The sequence below is a fragment of the Scyliorhinus torazame genome, chromosome 1, assembly GCF_047496885.1.
Source record: "Scyliorhinus torazame isolate Kashiwa2021f chromosome 1, sScyTor2.1, whole genome shotgun sequence".
NCBI classification, from domain to species: domain Eukaryota; kingdom Metazoa; phylum Chordata; class Chondrichthyes; order Carcharhiniformes; family Scyliorhinidae; genus Scyliorhinus; species Scyliorhinus torazame.
In genome coordinates this window covers 390,134,969-390,155,792 of record NC_092707.1, presented here as the reverse complement: position 1 = coordinate 390,155,792, position 20,824 = coordinate 390,134,969, and the positions used below count along the sequence as shown (strand labels likewise).

Sequence of the window (20,824 nt, the reverse complement as noted above, 5' to 3'; positions counted from 1 at the left end):
AGAATGGGTGACTCAAGCACTCATTTTTTATAAACAAAGTAACTGTTACAATGGGAAGATATTAGATTAGCATTCTGTCAAAAGAGCTGACGGGAATATGGAGTTGAGATTACAATCAGATCAGTCATAATCTTATTTAATGGCGGAGGAGGCTCGAGCAGCCAAGTGATCTGCTGCTGCTCCTAATTTGTACGTTCCTATGTATGTCCAGCCAGAACTAAGCTTTTCTAGAGGGTACAAAAATATAACTTTGATTTTGTTTAAACAGGACCATTAAAAATATGCAGATAACATGGAGGATTGACTGGAGAGTAATCCTACTTGCGGATCAAACCAGTAATCTTCAGTTGCTGGCTTGGTGCCTTTGTATTTATTCTAATTACCAAAAATAATCAATTACAATTTATTACTTCCCCTCCCAAATTTAAAATCAAAACCAACCTGTAAGCTTGCCCTAGACTTCTATAAGCATCTGTAAAATCTGTTTTGAGTTTAACAGCCTCTTTGAAAGCATCAATTGCTTCCTACAAGATAAATAACAAAAGACTCTTCAGTTACTATCACATGAAACAAATACAAATCTGCCAATTTCTAGCTTTGCAGCAGAATTCTTCTCTAAATCATTATTTACACCTTTTAAGCAGATCACACACAAAGCACAATATTTTACACTATTAACTGAATAGTGGAGGATATCCAAGGCAATATTGTGCCCAAATTACTGAGCCTCAGTAGACTGTAGTATAAATTAGTACGGTGCCAGTGTCATGGGAGTGTCCCTTTGAGAAATGTTTTGTCTTATCAAATGGCTTCAGTGATGTCATTGTGTGGGTGGAGCTGGGCTGTGGCTCTGAGTTTTACTGCTTTTGTTTTCACATTTGGCTGCTGTATTCAGACAGACAAGGATCTGGAGTCTCTCTCTGCATTTTAAAAGAGCTGTCTCCAGATCACATGATATTTTAAAAGCGATAACTGTTTTGTGGAAGGAATTCAAACCGACTGTTTTTGTAAAAGGGGTTTCTGGTTTATGGGATCTTGTTATTAAATTGGAAACAGCTTAAGGGGGAAATGTATTAAGGGTTATACATAGAGTGCTGTAGCTGTGTGGGGTATTTATGTTTGTAGTTGATAAAAATGCTTAGTCTGTGTTTATAAAAATGTTAACTAAATTCGTAGAATAAACTTTGTTTTCGATTAAAAGTGCTTAAGGCCTCTGTTGAATAACACTGGAAAGGTAGGCCCTTGTGCTCCCCGTAACCAAAATGAATAAACAGTTGAAGGTCAGGTGAACTCCATGATATACTTTGGAGTTTTCTAAACCATGGCCCACAACACCAGTTTAAGCTGTGATCCTAAATGTGAACCCCCAGTATCAATCGTAGGGATTGCACAGAGCTGAAGGAGGGTGTTGGGGAAATACTCTAAGAATTGCATAAAATGTGTCCTTCAGATGCAGTCGGTATTGAATTCTAGGAATGAAAAGAGCCAACGCTAATTAAACCAGGAAGGGTCAATACAACAAAACATGCTGTACCAGGCACGGAGGCTCTGCCTTAAGTACACCTATGTTGGATCTCTTTCTTAACAAAGACCTGCAAATTTATGGAGTAAACAAGAAATTTTGCACGTCTAGGTGCTCGTATGTAGTTGCTGAGGGATTATTTAGCTAGCATTCTTTTAGTAGTTTTTGTGGTAGTCTTCTCAGAAGCGATGGTGCCAAATGGGTGTAAAATGGCTTTGCAGCAAAATCCTAAATGCATTGGACACTAGTTCCAAAAATTAAAATTGTATAGCCATTACTCCCAGATACGAGCACATCACTTATAAGTTTCTGCAAGATCAAGGGAGAGGAGATTTAAGCCGGCTAGAAGTACAGAAACCAGCATGGATGGTGAATTGACCCAGGAGCTGAAATTCAGGAAGAACAGGTAACAACACCTCTACAGGTCAACTCCATTCTCCCAAAGGTAAGTGAGGCAACCAGTTAATCCACAGCAGCTCATGATGTGGTTATACAAGTGGTGGAAACATTCATATAGATTTATTTTAACTTTAAACAATTTGTCAGCTGTCCAAAGAGTATAATCCAAAATTGATTCCTCTACAGTATTTGCAATTCCAGATTTATCAGACAGCTAAAGCAGACAAACAGATTTAAAATTTTTATTCTTGCTCACGACACTCACCTTCAGCATACCTCTGTGATAAAAGGTAAGACCTTTGTACAGCATTGCAATTGGCTGATATTTCTTCATTTCTAAGGACAGCTGGAAGTCTTCATGTGCTGCTGCATAATCCTAGATGAAACAAAGTTAAAAACATACATAAAACTTTCAAAACAAACTGGCAGAATTTTTTTAAAACTTGGGAATTTTGCCAATTCTATTATGCCAATGCATCAAACGTAATATCTTCCTTATAACGGAGTTCAGTGTGATTGCGTGCCATTGTGCTGTCTTGTACATTAAGAGATCGAATCAGTCATGCATTCAATGAGCACAGGTGGAAGAGGTAAGTGAAAAATATCCTGAGGTTCATTTACATCAATAAAATCTAAATTCTTCCATTATCTTATCTTTCATAATTATGTTTACTCACACACACAGGTCCCTATTCTCTCCTTTTCCTAAGAACACAAATTCATTGTTGTGTTACAATTCTTGTTACCCTTTAGCACTCCTTTATGCATCAACCCAGAGTGTATTTGTAGAGCATTTCTTCAGAGGGAGCCTGAACCTTAAGCAGCATGTATACCCCTGCATTATTCGTCAAAATTGCTGAATAGTAATCAGGGTGGCATTTCTGGCCAATTTTCCATTCACCAAGGGCACTGTATCAAATTGTATCAACACCCAGCTAAGAATGAATAATTTAGCATAGACCTGTGATTATAATGGGAGCACGTCTACCCAAAAGGGAAGGAAAAAAAGTGTGCAAGGATATGTTGAAAAGAACTCTGCTTCAACCAGCTGATCCATCAAATTGGCCTGTCTTCAGATAGGTTAGTGTGGCAGCAAGTTATATAAAATTTATCTGCCTCAAGAATTTAGCTTTAATGAGAGTCTTGCTAACAGTCACTTATGGTCACAACTTTCTTTGCAGACCCTGAAACTGTAACCGGATTTATCTTTTCTATATCTTTCAATGTTTTAGATATTTTGATGAGTTCTCCCTCTGATGTGGGAGTTGGTGGACCCCATTGTGTTTCCCAGTGAGCACGTTTGTAGTAAGTGTTGGTTGCTTGAGGAACTCCGGCTCAGAGTCGATGAGCTGGATTCTGAGCTTCGGACACGGTGACACATCAGGGAGGGGGAAGAGAAAACTGGGCACTGTGTTCCAAGAGGCAGTCACACCCTTTAAATACCTTGAGTTCAGCAAGTGGTCAGGGACAGGAGGGTGTGGCTGCGAGTGAGGCAGGTACAGGGATCCAGGAGATATGGTTGCAGGAGCCTCAGTCCCTGAACTTGTCCAACAGGTTTGAGATTCTTGCTCCCTGTGTGGACGGGAACAGAGACCGCAGGGAGGATGAGGAAACTGACCACTGCACTGTGGTACAGGGAGCCATTCGTGGTGGGGGGCGGGGAAGAAATGTAGTCGTAATTGGGAACAGTATAGTTAGGGGCTTGAGTTCGGGATATCTCATCTGGGCTGCAGAGGAATTTGGAGTGGGAGGGTAAAGATCGAGTCCACGTAGGTACCAGCGACATAGGTAGAACAAGGGAGTATGAACAGCTAGGAGCTAAACTAAAAAGTACAACCAAAAAGGTAATAATCTCTGGATTGCTACCTGAGCCATGAGCTAATTGGCAGAGTGTAATAATCCACAGGAGTGAGGGGTTCCGTCACCACACCAGTATTTATTTGCAATAACTTGTATACAAGAGCAGCTCCAAACAGTGCTGCTAGCATTCCAGTCAACTTAAGACTGACTCACAAAGCCTACACAGGTGCTTATATGGGCCCCCTCAATGAGCTATCATTGAGGGAGCTCATACTCCAATTGGCCAACCAATGCCAATTGGAGGTCATTACACCCCTCCCCCCCCAAGGTCCGAGGAATTCCTGCCAGCTGGCATTCCTCTGAGCTTCTTCCTGCTCGGGTCTGTCACCTCTGTGTCGTCCGCCGGGTCGTTCTCTGACGTGGGTGGGGTGTACCTTACAGGTGCCCGTCTTTTCCTTGACGACCTCCTTGGAAGTTGTTCTTCCTCCTCCTCGGGGAGAGGTGTCGCCGAACATATCCATCTCCGACTCTGACGACTGGATGACGGGATCTGGAGAAATTGCTCGGGGCTGGGGTGTGGGTATCTTTCCCGTCTGAGCTATCCCAGCTTGAGGCGGTCCTGCTTCGACTATCTCCAGGTGTGGTTCCGCTGCCCTTATTTGGTCTCGGTGTTTCTTCAGCACCTTACCTCCTATCAAAACTTTATATGATATGGGCCCTGTTTGGGACTCTACCATGCCTTTGACCCACGTTGGTCCATTCCCATAATTCTTGACCCAAACCGGTGCCCCCACCTGGAAATGTCTCTGCTGCCAACTATTATCATGCCCCCTGCGTTGGACCTCCTGTTGTTTCTCCACTTTCCCCGTTAAATTTGGGAAAAGGAGACTCAGCCTCATTCGCAGCCGCCTTCCCATTAAGAGTTCAGCTGGCGATCCGTAAGTGGGTGATGGAGGGAGAGGGGGCGGCGTGGAAGAGGCTGGAGATGGCGTCCTGCAAGGGAACGAGCCTGGGGGCGCTGGTGACGGCAACGCTGCCGCTCTCGCCGACAAGGTACCACCAATAGCCCGGTGGTGGCGGCAACGGTAAAGATCTGGAGGCAGTGGAGACGGCACAGGGGTGCGACGGGAGCCTCGGTGTGGTCCCCGATCAGAGACAACCATCGGTTTGTCCCAGGAAGGATGGACGGGGGGTTTCAGAGCTGGCATCGGGCAGGGATTAGAAGAATGGGGGACCTGTTCATTGACGGGACGTTTGCGAGCTTAGGGGCGGCTGGAGGAGAAGTTTGGGCTACCCCCGGGAAACGCTTTCAGGTACATGCAAGTGAGGGCGTTTGTGAGGCGGCAGGTGAGGGAATTTCCGCTACTCCCGGCACAGGGGATTCAAGATAGGGTGATTTCGGGCGTATGAGTCGGAGAGGGCAAGGTGTCGGCGATATACCAGGAGATGAAAGAGGGGGAGGCTTTGGTAGAGGAGCTGAAGGGTAAATAGGAGGAGGAGTTGGGGGAGGAGATTGAGGAGTGGCCATGGGCTGATGCCCTAAGTAGGGTTAATTCCTCTTCCTCGTGTGCCAGGCTTAGCCTGATACAATTTAAAGTGGTTCACAGAGCGCATATGACGGGGGCGAGGCTGAGTAGGTTCTTTGGGGTGGAGGACAGATGTGGGAGGTGCTCAGGAAGTCCGGTGAACCATGTCCATATGTTTTGGTCATGCCCGGCGCAGGAGGGGTTCTGGAGGGGAGTTGCGGGAACAGTATCTAAGGTGGTGAAAGTCCGGGTCAAGCCAAGCTGGGGGCTAGCACTATTTGGAGTAGTGGACGAGCCGGGAGTGCAGGAGGCGAAAAGAGGCTGGCATTCTGGCCTTTGCGTCCCTAGTAGCCCGGCGAAGGATCTTGCTAATGTGGAAGGAGGCGAAGCCCCCCAGCGTGGAGGCCTGGATAAATGATATGGCAGGGTTTATCAAGTTGGAAAGGAGATCCGTTATCTCATTGGCCTGGAAAAAATAACACATTCTCCCCACATGCTGGGACCAGTCCTCAATAGTCAGTCGAATGCATCGAACTTCCCAAAAAGAGGCATATTTGAAAGAGCAAGGCAGCTGGTCTCCGCAAGGTTCTTTGTTTACCTCGTCGCCACTGTAATAATCCACAGGAGGCAGGGGTTCCGTCACCACACCAGTATTTATTTGCAATAACTTATATACAAGAGCAGCTCCAAACAGTGCTGCCAGCATTCCAGTCAACTTAAGACTGACTCACAAAGCCTACACAGGTGCTTATATGGGCCCCCTCAATGAGCTATCATTGAGGGAGCTCATACTCCAATTGGCCAACCAATAATGCCAATTGGAGGTCATCACACACAGGGTCAATAAGATTAAGGAAGTAAATGCGTGGCTCAAAGATTGGTGTGGGAGAAATGGGTTTGAATTCATGGGACATTGGCACCGTACTGGGGAGAGGGGACCTGTTCTGAAAATTAAAGATAAGGGAGAGGGTAGAAGTGCAGATTAATGACGAGGACTTTCAACTAGTTAAAGGGGCCAAGGGCTCAGGAGAGGTTAATAAAGTTTCCAGCGGGCTGCACGGTGGCGCAAGTGGTTAGCACGGTTGCCTCATGGTGCCGAGGTCCCAGATTCGATCCCGGCTCTGGGTCACTGTCCGTATGGGTTTCGTTCCCACAGCCCAAAAGATGCGCAGGGTAGGTGGATTGGCCACGCTAAATTGCCCCTTAATTGGAAAAAATGAATTGGATACTCTAAATTTTTTTTTTAAGTTTCCAGACGGGCAGCACAGTGGCAAGCACTTCTGACTCATTGCGCCGAGGTCCCAGGTTCGATCCCGGCTCTGGGTCACTGTCAGTGTGGAGTTTACACATTCGCCCCGTGTTTGCGTGGGTTTCGCCCCCACAACCCAAAGATGTGCAGGCTAGGTGGGTTGGCCATACTAAATTGCCCCTTAATTGGAAAAAATTAATTGAGCATTCTAAATTTATTTAAAAATATAAATAAATAAATAAATAAAGTTTCCAGACCAAGTAAATAGAACAGTGTGTATAGAAGGTTGCAGGAATCTAACCTCAGACAGAGCAAAAAAGGTGACAAGTGTGAGAAGGGAGGTGGTCAATGCAGGACTGAGCCTGTTGTGCCTAAGTGCGCGCAGTATAGTGTTGCTCATATTGAAATTGGCCGGTACGATGTTGTGGGCATCACAGAGACGTGGTTGCAAGGGGATCAGGTCTTGGACCTAAATATCCAAGGATATGTGTCCTACCGAAAGGACAGGCAGATGTGCAAAGGGTACAGGGTTTTCATTGTTAGTAAGGAATGAAGTTAAATCGATAGCAAGAAGCGATGTACGATCAGAGGGCGAGAATACAAGACATGACATGTACTTCTGAGGCCGAATAAGGCTCCGGTCAGACTCCATTTGGAGTACTGTGAGCAGTTCTGGGCCCCGTATCTAAGGAAGGATGTGCTGGCCTTGGAAAGGGTCCAGAGGAGGTTCACAAGAATGGTCCCTGGAATGAAGAACTTGTCGCATGAGGAACGGTTGAGGACTCTGCGTCTGTACTCGTTGGGAGTTTAGAAGGATGAGGGGTGATCTTATTGAAACTTACAGGATACTGCGAGGCCTGGATAGAGTGGACGTGGAGAAGATGTTTCCACTTGTAGGAAAAACTAGAACCAGGAGGGCACAATCTCAGACTAAATGGACAATTCTTTAAAACAGAGATGAGGAGGAATTTCTTCAGCCAGAGAGTGGGGAATCTGTGGAACTCTTTGCCACAGAAGGCTGTGGAGGCCAAATCACCGAGTGTCTTTAAGACAGAGACAGATGGACTTCCGGGTGCGGCGATGACCAGCTGAGTCGCACGTTTCGGCAGCTCCCGGTGAAACGGACTTTTGGGCTCTTGATAGGAGCCCCAACGGCAATTTTGATGGCTAAAAACACGGGTACTCGCACACCTTAAGAAACTTAAGGCAGATGTGGTTATGTTACAGGTAAACCAGAAGGAAATCCCCCCTGGATACGGATGAAAAAAGGAGGAGAAAGTGGCCGGATTGCAGTGGATCCTTTAGAACAGCGGCAAGGAAGGCAAGCAAAAACCAAGATGGCGTCGGAAGGTGGCAGTTTAACATGGGGCCCTGAACAACAAGAGTTCTTGAAATGCTGTGTGGAAGAGCTCAAAAAGGAAATGAAGAAAGAGCTGTTGGCCCCGATACTACAGGCGATCGAAGGGCTAAAGGAGGAACAAAAGACCCAGGAGCGGGAGCTTCGGGTCGTGAAGGCAAAGGCAGCCGAGAATGAGGACGACATACAGGGCCTGGTGGTGAAGACGGAGATGCATGAGGCACATCAGAAACGATGTGTGGAAAGGTTGGAGGCACTGGAGAACAACGCAAGGAGGAACAACTTGAGGATTCTTGGTCTTCCTGAAGGTGCGGAGGGAGCGGACGTCGGGGCATATGTGAGCACGATGATGCACTCGTTAATGGGAGCGGAGGCCCCGGCGGGTCCGTTGGAGGTGGAGGGAGCATACCGAGTGATGGCGCGAGGACCGAGAGCAGGAGAAATTCCCAAAGCCTTAGTGGTGAGATTCCTCCGTTTTAAGGATAGAGAAATGGTCCTTAGATGGGCAAAGAAAACTCGGAGCAGTAAATGGGAGAACGCGGTGATCCGCGTTTATCAAGACTGGAGTGCGGAGGTGGCGAGAAGGAGGGCGAGCTTTAATCGGGCCAAGGCGGTGCTTCATAAAAAGAAGATAAAATTTGGAATGCTGCAACCGGTAAGACTGTGGGTCACATATCGAGGGAGGCACCACTACTTTGAGACGGCGGATGAAGCGTGGACTTTTATTGTGGAAGAAAAACTGGAATGAGTGGGTTATTAAAAAGAACGTTCGAACAAAGTGGTGGGGCGAATGTGGGGGGCGAAGAGGGGGGTTAAAAAGGGGGGAAAGAGGAGTTTTATGCACTAATCCTGCGATGTGGTAACTTTTCTCTCTTCCACAGGTGGTGAAGGGGGGAGGAGGGGAGGTGGAGGAGATGGGGCGTTGGCCATTGGGGGCGGGGCCAAGGGAGAAGCGCGGGCTTGGTTCCCGCGCTATGATAATCATGGCGGGAATAGAGAAGCAGGAAGGAGGGGGCGTCGCACGGTGCGAGCCGAGGTCACGGGGGGAAGCCGAGGTCGGCCAGAGTTTGCTGACTTCTGGGAGCAACATGGGGGGAGTAATTACGCTAGCGGGGGATCTAGCGGGGGGGGTGGGAGGGGGGAATTACTGGGTTGCTGCTGCTGGGGAGAGGGGGAGCTGGTATGGGAGGGGATGGGCGGGGGGGCACCGCCTGGGGGAGATACAGCTGCGTGGGAACCGGGTGAGGAGCTGGAAAAAGGGGATGGCTAATCGCCAAGGGGGGAGGGGGGTAGGAAGCCCCCCAACCCGGCTGATCACGTGGAACGTGAGAGGGCTGAACGGGCCGATAAAGAGGGCACGGGTACTCGCACACCTTAAGAAACTTAAGGCAGATGTGGTTATGTTACAGGAAACGCACCTGAAACTGATAGACCAGGTTAGGCTACGCAAAGGATGGGTGGGGCAGGTGTTCCATTCGGGGCTAGATGCGAAAAACAGGGGGGTGGCTATATTAGTGGGGAAGCGGGTAATGTTCGAGGCAAAGACTATAGTGGCGGATAACGGGGGCAGATACGTGATGGTGAGTGGCAAACTACAGGGGGAGACGGTGGTTTTGGTAAACGTATATGCCCCGAACTGGGATGATGCCAATTTTATGAGGCGGATGCTAGGACGCATTCCGGACCTAGAGATGGGAAAGCTGATAATGGGGGGAGATTTTAATACGGTGTTGGAACCAGGGCTGGATAGGTCGAAGTCCAGGACTGGAAGGAGGCCGGCAGCAGCCAAGGTACTTAAAGATTTTATGGAGCAGATGGGAGGTGTAGACCCATGGAGATTTAGCAGACCTAGGAGTAAGGAGTTCTCGTTTTTCTCCTATGTCCATAAAGTCTACTCGCGAATAGACTTTTTTGTGCTGGGAAGGGCGTTGATCCCGAAGGTGAGGGGAACGGAGTATATGGCTATAGCCATTTCGGATCACGCTCCACACTGGGTAGACTTGGAGATAGGGGAGGAAACAGGAGGGCGCCCACCCTGGAGAATGGACATGGGACTAATGGCAGATGAGGGGGTGTGTCTAAGGGTGAGGGGGTGCATTGAAAAGTACTTGGAACTCAATGATAATGGGGAGGTCCAGGTGGGAGTGGTCTGGGAGGCGCTGAAGGCGGTGGTTAGAGGGGAGCTGATATCAATAAGGGCACATAAAGGGAAGCAGGGGAGTAAGGAACGGGAGCGGTTGCTGCAAGAACTTTTGAGGGTGGACAGACAATATGCGGAAGCACCGGAGGAGGGACTGTACAGGGAAAGGCAAAGGCTACATGTAGAATTTGACTTGCTGACTACGGGCACTGCAGAGGCACAATGGAGGAAGGCACAGGGTGTACAGTACGAATATGGGGAGAAGGCGAGCAGGTTGCTGGCACACCAATTGAGGAAAAGGGGAGCAGCGAGGGAAATAGGGGGAGTGAGGGATGAGGAAGGAGAGATGGAGCGGGGAGCGGAGAGAGTGAATGGAGTGTTCAAGACATTTTATAAAAAATTATATGAAGCTCAACCCCCGGATGGGAGGGAGAGAATGATGGGCTTCTTGGATCGGCTGGAATTTCCCAAGGTGGAAGAGCAGGAAAGGGTGGGACTGGGAGCACAGATCGAGGTAGAAGAAGTGGTGAAAGGAATTAGGAGCATGCAGGCGGGAAAGGCCCCGGGACCGGATGGATTCCCAGTCGAATTCTATAGAAAATATGTGGACTTGCTCGCCCCGGTATTGACGAGGACCTTTAATGAGGCAAAGGAAAGGGGACAACTGCCCCCGACTATGTCTGAAGCAACGATATCGCTTCTCTTAAAGAAGGAAAAGGACCCGCTACAATGCGGGTCCTATAGACCAATTTCCCTCCTAAATGTAGATGCCAAGATCCTGGCCAAGGTAATGGCAATGAGAATAGAGGAATGTGTCCCGGGGGTGGTCCACGAGGACCAAACTGGGTTTGTGAAGGGGAGACAGCTGAACACGAATATACGGAGGCTGTTAGGGGTAATGATGATGCCCCCACCAGAGGGGGAAACGGAGATAGTAGTGGCGATGGATGCCGAGAAAGCATTTGATAGAGTGGAGTGGGATTATTTGTGGGAGGTGTTGAGGAGATTTGGTTTTGGAGAGGGGTATGTTAGATGGGTGCAGCTGTTGTATAGGGCCCCGATGGCGAGCGTGGTCACGAATGGACGGGGATCTGCATATTTTTGGCTCCATAGAGGGACAAGGCAGGGATGCCCTCTGTCCCCATTATTGTTTGCACTGGCGATTGAGCCCCTGGCGATAGCGTTGAGGGGTTCCAAGAAGTGGAGGGGAGTACTTAGAGGAGGAGAAGAACACCGGGTATCTTTGTATGCGGACGATTTGTTACTATATGTGGCAGACCCGGCGGAGGGGATGTCAGAAATAATGCGGATACTTGGGGAGTTCGGGGATTTTTCAGGGTATAAATTGAACATGGGGAAAAGTGAGTTGTTTGTAGTGCATCCAGGGGAGCAGAGTAGAGAAATAGAGGACCTACCATTGAGGAAGGTAACAAGGGACTTTCGTTACCTGGGGATCCAGATAGCCAAGAATTGGGGCACATTGCATAGGTTAAATTTAACGCGGTTGGTGGAACAAATGGAGGAGAATTTCAAGAGATGGGATATGGTATCCCTGTCACTGGCAGGGAGGGTGCAGGCGGTTAAGATGGTGGTCCTCCCGAGATTCCTCTTTGTGTTTCAGTGCCTCCCGGTGGTGATCACGAAGGCTTTTTTTAAAAGGATTGAAAAGAGCATCATGGGTTTTGTGTGGGCCGGGAAGACCCCGAGAGTGAGGAAGGGATTCTTACAGCGTAGCAGGGATAGGGGGGGCTGGCACTACCGAGCCTAAGTGAGTATTATTGGGCCGCTAATATTTCAATGGTGAGTAAGTGGATGGGAGAGGAGGAGGGAGCGGCGTGGAAGAGATTAGAGAGGGCGTCCTGTAGGGGGACTAGCCTACAGGCTATGGTGACAGCCCCATTGCCGTTCTCACCGAGGAACTACACCACAAGCCCGGTGGTGGTGGCTACACTGAAGATTTGGGGACAGTGGAGACGGCATAGGGGAAAGACTGGAGCCTTGGGGGGGGGTCCCCGATAAGAAACAACCATAGGTTTGCCCCGGGGGGAATGGATGGGGGATATGGAATGTGGCAAAGAGCAGGAATAACGCAACTGAAAGATCTGTTTGTGGATGGGAAGTTCGCGAGTCTGGGAGCGCTGACCGAGAAATATGGGTTGCCCCAAGGGAATGCATTCAGGTATATGCAACTGAGGGCTTTTGCGAGGCAACAGGAGAGGGAATTCCCGCAGCTCCCGACACAAGAGGTGCAGGACAGAGTGATCTCAAAGACATGGGTGGGGATTGGTAAGGTGTCAGATATATATAGGGAAATGAGGGACAAAGGGGAGACTATGGTAGATGAACTAAAAGGGAAATGGGAAGAAGAGCTGGGGGAGGAGATCGAGGAGGGGCTGTGGGCAGATGCCCTAAGCAGGGTAAACTCGTCGTCCTCGTGTGCCAGGCTAAGCCTGATTCAGTTTAAGGTATTACACAGGGCGCATATGACTGGAACACGGCTCAGTAAATTTTTTGGGGTGGAGGATAGGTGTGCGAGGTGCTCGAGAAGCCCAGCGAATCATACCCATATGTTTTGGTCATGCCCGGCACTACAGGGGTTTTGGAGGGGGGTGACAAAGGTGCTTTCAAAAGTAGTGGGGGTCCGGGTCGAACCAAGCTGGGGGTTGGCTATATTTGGGGTTGCACAAGAGCCGGGAGTGCAGGAGGCGAGAGAGACCGATGTTTTGGCCTTTGCGTCCCGAGTAGCCCGGCGCAGGATATTGCTAATGTGGAAAGAAGCCAAGCCCCCGGGGGTGGAGACCTGGATAAATGACATGGCAGGGTTTATAAAGCTAGAGCGGATTAAGTTCGTTCTAAGGGGGTCGGCTCAAGGGTTCACCAGGCGGTGGCAACCGTTCGTCGAATACCTCGCAGAAAGATAGATGGAATGGAAAAAGGCAGCAGCAGCAGCCCAGGATCGGGGGGGGGGGGGAGAGGAACCAGAAGGACTCTCAGGGTTGTTAATATATACTGTATAATATGTATAGGTCGTTGCTACAGATAATTATATATTGGATTGTTAAATTATATTTTTGGAGAGTGTTACTTGTGATAAGGCAGTTGCCAATTAGGGTTAGTTTTCATTTTTGTTATTTATTATTTATTCATTTTCTGTTTATAAAATAGGTCATTGTTATTTGTGTTGTTATAATATTGTGTAAAGGATGCACAATGTACTGTGTTGGTTGATTAATAAGGGGATCAGGGGTTATGGGCAGGAGAATGGGGACGAGAAAAATATTAGCCATGATCGAATGGCGGAGCAGAGCCAATGGGACGAGTGGCCTAATTCTGCTCCTTTGTCTTCTGCCTCTGCTAATCTGCAGGGTTTAAATCACAGTCATATTATTTATAACATTTCCGAAATTCAGTTTTTGTGGTTGACTTAGTTTGTTACCACAAAAACTCTTGATAATTACAGGAAGCATGTTCACCAATTACATACCTCAGATATAAAGTGAAGCGTGCCTCTATGCCTGTACAAACGTGCTGATGGGCGCAACTGAATGGCCCTGCTGAGATCATTTAACGCCTCACTAATTCGACCCAGTGGGGACAAAATCTGCAGAGTCAAAAAACAGAGACACCATCCAATATTATAGCGTGCATGTAAACCCTCCTATGATATCCACAACAACATTATGTCATCAGAAATAAATAAGTAGTCACTGAACAAAGACAAATCTTACCTCTGCTCTCTGCTCAAATACCTCGGGTGCATTTGGTTCTAAGGTTATCACTCTGTTCAGCTCAAAGAGGGCAAGCTCAGCATTTTTAATATCCTGAAACACAAATGCCACTTTGAATACCAGTACTCCCCAGTAACTTCAACAAAGATAAACATGAAGTAATGCATTTTGGAAGAAATAGATAGATAGACCACTTATTGCTTGAAAGATGCAAATCTTGATGGGGTAGATGCACAAAGGGATTAGAGTACAAATACACCAATCACACAGGTTGTGCCACAGGTTAGCAAGGCTATAAAAAGAAAGCAAACCAAACTAAACTAGAGGTCTTATTTCTAGAGAGATAGAATTGTAATGCAAGGAAGTTATGTTAAACTCATATCGAACCTTGTTGAGACCACACTTATTACAGTTTTGGTCACCTCTGGATGAGAGCAGAAATGCATGTGTATAAAAATGAGGAAGGAATCAACAGGCTGGGTCTTTTTTCCCCATGAAAAAAGAAAGAGGAGACCATCAAAATTACAAAAGACTTTGATAAGAGTGGATACAGAGGGAATGCTTCCTCTTGTGGGGAAGAGCATAACTAGAAGCCGTCAAGATAAGATAGTCACCAAGAAATCCAACAGGGAATTCAGAATAATGGGCGCGAATCTCCGATCGTGGGACAGAGTGCCCGCGCCGTTGTGAAGCGCGGCGTGGACAGTAGCGATTCTGTCCCCCACAGGGGGCCAGCACCGCACCGGAGTGGTTCACGCCGCTCCAGCCTTGCTTCCTGGCACACAGTGGCGACGTGCCAACCTGCGCATGCGCAGTGGCCTTACTGAATGCTCCGGCCCCGACGCAACATGGCGCAGGGGTTCTGGGGCTGGACGCGCAACAAAGTAGGCCCGGGGAGGGGGGAAAAGAGGCCGGCCCACCGATTGGTGGGCCCCGATCGCGGGCCAGACCCCATTGGAGGCCCCCCCCCCCCCCCCCCCCCCCCCCGGGGACGGAGCCCCACAGGCCGCCCCCCGACCCTTCGTGCAGAGTTCATGCCGGTAGCGACCAGGTGTAGACGGCGCCGATGGGACTCTGCTTTTTCTGCGTGGCCGCTCGGCCCATTTGGGCCGGAGAGTTGGCAGCCCTGCCGCGTACAGCAGCCCATGACCGGCGCGCGCCAAATGCGCCGGTTCAAATGGCGCCGATTCTCCGCACCTCAGAGAATCCCACGCCGCCGTCGGGGTGGCCCGGCGCGGGACTGGGAGAATCACACCCAATGTTCTTTCCCCAAAAAGTGGAACTCGCAATTGAAAAGAATTGTATAGATGTGTTTAAGTGGAAGCAAGATGAGCATACGAGTAGATTACAATAATAGATTTAGATGAGCAAAGATGGTAGGTTTGAGTGCAACATAAACACCGATATGGCCAGGTTGGGCTGAATTACCTGTTTCTGTGCCTTTTGGTCCCCTTCCCTTATGCTTTCATGGGCATTTGAGGCTAATGTGGGAGATGGTAGTCAATCATTACCAAACATTCATTGGCATAAATAGATTTGTTCGTAACTACCTTCACGATACAGATTAGCTTATCGGGCTTGTGTAAAAATAATTCTAAACTTGTAAACAAAAATGAAAGCGGACAACAAATTCAAAAAACTATCACAAGCTTTCCCGGATCATACCTAGGGCTTTAATTCAAATAGGAGAAATACTGACCTGCAAACCCTTCTTTCCATATGCGATTCCTCTTCCATAGATGGCACCCACGAGTTCTGGGTTTCCCTACTCTCAGATATAATAATAAAGGAAAGGCAAGAAGTAGAAATGCAGCTGCTTCAGACAAATTTCCATTGTAAAAAAGATGCTACACGTTCTGTGTCTTTATGACTGACCCCAATTGTATTTTACCACCTAATTATATGTTCAAAATGAATGTATCCTATCAAAGTAAATTTTTTCCATTTAATCACCCGTCTTAAAAAAAGCAGAACGTATGAAATGCATATTGCACTTAATTTTGGCTCATTCAACTACGCAGTCTCCACATTAAGAACTTGCTTTTCCGAAGGTAGGCACTAAACATAATGCACACACACACAATAAGTATAAGAGTGTAAGCTGAAGCTATGTGTCTCAGTTTTGTTGTAATTTTGATAAAATGTACATACTTGCAGCAATGCTGAAAAGTGTTTTATTGCTTCATCATACAAGCTGTTTCCAATCAGGACATAGCCAAATGCTAGGGAGAAACAAATATGGGGCAACATTAACTTTTGAAGTATTTCAAATACTAAGTGAACTTGCAATTAATTCCAAAGAATTCTAAATATTATTTGTATTTTGTTTAATCTTTTTGTAATTTTTAAGCAATTGCACTGATGACATCAATTGGCCAGCTGAATGTAAGACTGAGGGAGATGGACTTAATGCATGTAAATTAAAGATCGGCACATTGATTAATAACTGAGTAAATCATTGTTAACAGTAGCAAGTCACTAACTTGGGGTCAGCAATTTTCTAATTTCAACTACTATATTTCAGCTCTGGAATGACTGGTCTGAACACAGGCAACCCCTAATGGGGTCATCAATACTCACCAATATTTTTTTTTACTCTTTATTGTCACAGGTAGGCTTACATTAACACTGCAATGAAATTACTGTGAAAAGCCCCTAGTTGCCACATTCCGGCGCCTGTTCAGGTACACAGAGGGAGAATTCAGAATGTCCAATTCACCTCATAGCACGTCTTTCGGGACCTGTGGGAGGAAACCAGAACACCTGGAGGAAATCCACGTAGACACGGGGAGAACGTGCAGACTCCACACAGACCGTGACCCAAGCCGGGAATTGATTTTGGAAAGGGGTAAAAGCAACAGGGTTGTGGTGATGGGAGACTTTAACTTCCCAAAATTGACTGGAACTCACTTATTGCTAGGGGTTGGACGGGGCAGAGTTTGTAAGGAGCATCCAGGAGGGCTTCTTAAAACAATATGTAGATAGTCCAACTAGGGAAGGGGCTTTACTGGACCTGGTATTGGGGAATGAGCTCGGCCAGGTGGTAGAAGTTTCAGTAGGGGAGCATTTTGGGAACAGGGACTACAATTCAGCAAGTTTTAAAGTGCTGGCGGACAAGGATTAGAGTGGTCCTAGGGTGAATGTGCTAAATTAGGGGTAGGCTAATTATAGCAATATTAGGCGGAAACTGAAGAACCTAGATTGGGGGCGGATGTTTGAGGGTAAATCAACATCTGACATGTGGGAGACTTTCAAATGTCAGTTGAAAGGAATTCAGGACCGGCATGTTCCTGTGAGGAAGAAGGATAAATATGGCAAATTTCAGGAACTTTGGATAACGAGAGATATTGCAGGCCTCGTCAAAAAGAAAAAGGAGGCATTTGTCAGGGCTAGAAGGTTGGGAACAGACAAAGCCTGTGTGGAATATAAGGAAAGTAGGAAGGAACTTAAGCAAGGAGTCAGGAGAGCTAAAAGGAGTCACGGAAAGTCATTGTCAAATAGGGTTAAGGAAAATCCCAAGGCTTTTTACACGTACATAAAAAGCAAGGGGGTAGCCAGGGAAAGGGTTAGCCCACTGAAGGATAGGCAAGGGAATCTATGTGTGGAGCCAGAGGAAATGGGCGAGATACTAAATGAATACTTTGCATCAGTATTCACCAAAGAGAAGGAATTGGTGAATGTTGAGTCTGGTGAAGAGGGTGTAGATAGCCTGGGTCACATTGAGATCCAAAAAGGCGAGGTGTCGGGCATCTTGAAAAATATTAAGGTGGATAAGTCTCCAGAGCCTGATGGGATCTACCCCAGAATACTGAAGGAGGCAAGAGAGGAAATTGCTGAGGCCTTGACAGAAATCTATGGATCCTCACTGTCTTCAGGTGATGCCCCGGAGGACTGGAGAATAGCCAATGTTGTTCCTTTGTTTAAGATGGGTGACAAGGATAATCCAGGGAACTACAGGCTGGTGAGCCTTATATCAGTGGTAGGGAAATTACTGGAGAGAATTCTTCGAGGCAGGATCTACTCCCATTTGGAAGCAAGTGGACGTATTAGCGAGAGGCAGCATGGTTTTGTGAAATGAAATGAAATGAAAATTGCTTATTGTCACAAGTAGGCTTCAAATGAAGTTACTCTGAAAAGCCCCTAGTCGCCACATTCCAGCACCTGTTCAGGGAGGCTGGTTTGGGAATTGAACCATGCTGCTGGCCTGCGTTGGTCTGCTTTAAAAGCCAGCGATTTAGCCCCGTGCTAAACCAGCCCCCCAAAAAAAATTTCAACTGCTCAGTAGCGCTGGCCCGCCGAGGGCCCTCCCACGTCGGACACGACCCGCCTAATCGTTCGAGATGGTGCAGAGAGGTACACCGCCGTATACAGAAGGAAGCAACAATGACTGGCTGATGGGCGTGACCTCTCGAGCCCGAGAATCTTCTCGGCCGAGGCTTTCGACGCTCGCACGACATTTGCAACCAGCCGGCGTACGGCGTCTGACCTGTACTCAGGTTTCTGGGAACGCCCCAACATGTGTCTCTCTGCATCCCGTCACCGTGACACATTTGAGTGCAACCCAAGGGAACCAGGCACCGGGAACGCCACCGCCCCGTAGCGCCTTAAAACAGACTTGGGCACCCCGCCACCTAGGTGTGCCTGAAAGCAATACAAGAGGTGCCCACCACAAAGGCAAAACCTCAATAGACTTTTTATTGTATTAGGATATATATTGTCTGTTTGTTCTTGATAAAAGTGTATATATATATATTATATATAAATAAAATTGTGTCTTTGTTTTCTCGACAGTGAAATCTTTAAAGTGTTTCTCTCTCGCCACAGAAAAAACACTTGGTCTGTTTTAAATGTTTTTCTCTCACGCCCACCGAAACACATTGCATCAGAGTTACCGCCGGCTCGGACTCTGACCGATTTTTAGGCCGGCAACTGAGTTCGAAAAGTCGGTCAAAATTCAAGGGGAGGTCGTGTCTCACTTAACTTGATAAGAGTTTTTCGAGGAGGTCACAAAGATGATTGATGCAGGTGGTGCAGTGGATGTTGTCTATATGGACTTCAGTAAGGCCTTTGACAAGGTCCCTCATGGTCGACTGGTACAAAAGGTGCAGTCACACGGGATCAGAGGTAAGCCGGCAAGATGGATACAGAACTGGCTAGGTCATAGAAGGCAGAGAGCAGCAATGGAAGGGTGCTTTTCTGATTGGAGGGCTGTGACTAGTGGTGTTCCGCAGGGTTCAGTGCTGGGACCTTTGCTGTTCATAGTATACATAAATGATTTGGAGGAAAATGTAACTGGCCTGATTAGTAAGTTTGCGGACGACACGAAGGTTGGTGGAATAGTGATGAGGACAGTCAGAGTTACACAGGATTTAGATTGTTTAGAGACATGGGCGGAGAGATGGCAGATGGAGTTTAATCCAGACAAATGTGAGGTGATGCATTTTGGAAGGTCTACTGCAGGTAGAGAATATACAGTAAATGGTAGAACCCTCAAGAGCATTGACAGTCAGAGATCTAGGTGTACAGGTCCACAGGTCACTGAAAGGGGCAACACAGGTGGAGAAGCTATTCAAGAAGGCATACGGCATGCTTGCCTTCATTGGCCGGGGCATTGAGTATAAGAATTGGCAAGTCATGTTGCAGCTGTATAGAACCTTAGTTAGGCCACACTTAGAGTATGGTGTTCAATTCTGGTCGCTACACTGCCAGAAGGATGTGGAGGCTTTGGAGAGGGTGCAGAAGAGATTTACCAGGATGTTGCCTGGTGTGGAGGGCATTAGCAATGAGGAGAGGTTTAAGAAACTTGCTTTGTTCTCGCTGGAACGAAGGAGGGTTGAGGGGTGACCTGATAGAGGTCTACAAAATTATGAGGGGCATAGACAGAGCGGATAGTCAGAGACTTTTTCCCAGGGTAGAGGGGTCAATTACTAGGGGACATTGGTTTAAGGTGCAAGGGGGCAAGGTTTAGAGGAGATGGACGAGGCAAGTTTTTTTTTTTTTACACAGAGAGTAGTGGGTACCTGGAACCCACTGCCAGAGGAGGTGGTGGAAGCAGGGACGATAGTGACATTTAAGGGTCACCTTGACAAATACATGAATAGGATGGGAATAGAGGGAGACGGACCCTGGAGGTGTAGAAGATTTTAGTTTAGATGGGCAGCATGGTCGGCGCAGGCTTGGAGGGCTGAAGGGCCTGTTCCTGTGCTGTACTTTTCTTTGTTCTTTGTTCGAACCTGGGACCCCGGCTGCTACCGTGCTGCCCACATCAAAACCAGCAAAGATACAGCAGAACAATGTTAAATTTACTGATGGTGATGTTATTTGATTTATTATTGTCACATGTATTAGTATACAGTGAAAAGTATTGTTTCTTGCATATCATACATAGGGAAGGTAGGAGAGACTGCAGAATATAATGTTACAGTTATCGCAAGGTGTAGAGAAAAGAACAACTTAATACGAGGTAGGCCCATTCAAAAGTCTGATGGCACTAGGGAAGAAGCAAATCTGTCAAATCTAGGAGATACTGAATGCAATATAAAACAGAAAGGTCTAAGATTCATCCCCCATCCTATGCTGGCTGCTGATCTAGAGCAACAACAGACTCTGGTGCCGAAGTCAAGACAAAGAAAAACTGCTTCTTGCTCACTACCTAACAACCACCTAAAAGATGCATCAGTATTACGTCTGTCCATGTTGCTCCTCAAATCCAAATAGCTAGACATGGTAGGGCTTCACTGTTGTGGTTCACACATTAAAAAAGGGCCCTTTGGGACACACATCAAAGGGTGCAATATATTTATGGAACTCTCCTTCAGGAGGTTACAAGAAAATATATTGTCGGAGTACAATGCAATATATTTAACTGTATCATGGCTGCTGCAACTTTTTCTGTCATCAACAATTGTCCAAACGACTTCCGGTGGGGTGGGCGAGCAGGGCGGCCGCAAAAGAAAAAGAGCTCCCGCCGGTGGCCGCGATTCGTGGCGATTTCGGGGAAATCCCCGAGACCCCACGCACTCCCCGACTATCGTCGGCCTTTGGGGCCGCCACGAGCAGCCAGCGGGGCCGGTTTAAAAGCCGGCGAAGAACCTCGCGCGGGT

The 20,824-nt window shown here is 47.5% G+C and overlaps 1 protein-coding gene across 5 annotated transcripts in view; it reads right to left on the bottom strand.

Moving 5' to 3' along the window:
- Positions 1-20,824, bottom strand: part of ttc13 (tetratricopeptide repeat domain 13) — a 95,338-nt gene that overhangs the window by 54,938 nt on the left and 19,576 nt on the right. For 4 of the 5 annotated variants that reach the window (XR_011948510.1, XR_011948516.1, XM_072512985.1 and 1 more), the window contains exons 4-9: positions 15,873-15,943; positions 15,421-15,486; positions 13,722-13,814; positions 13,478-13,594; positions 2,187-2,297; positions 442-524 (exon numbers count right to left, since the gene is read on the bottom strand). Coding sequence is in view for 3 of the 5 variants with exons in the window: in XM_072512985.1 (XP_072369086.1) it covers positions 442-524; positions 2,187-2,297; positions 13,478-13,594; positions 13,722-13,814; positions 15,421-15,486; positions 15,873-15,943 (541 nt within the window). In the remaining 2 variants the exon portion in view is untranslated. The remainder of the gene's footprint in view (positions 1-441; positions 525-2,186; positions 2,298-13,477; positions 13,595-13,721; positions 13,815-15,420; positions 15,487-15,872; positions 15,944-20,824) is intronic. The other variant, XM_072512997.1, reaches the window with a different exon arrangement.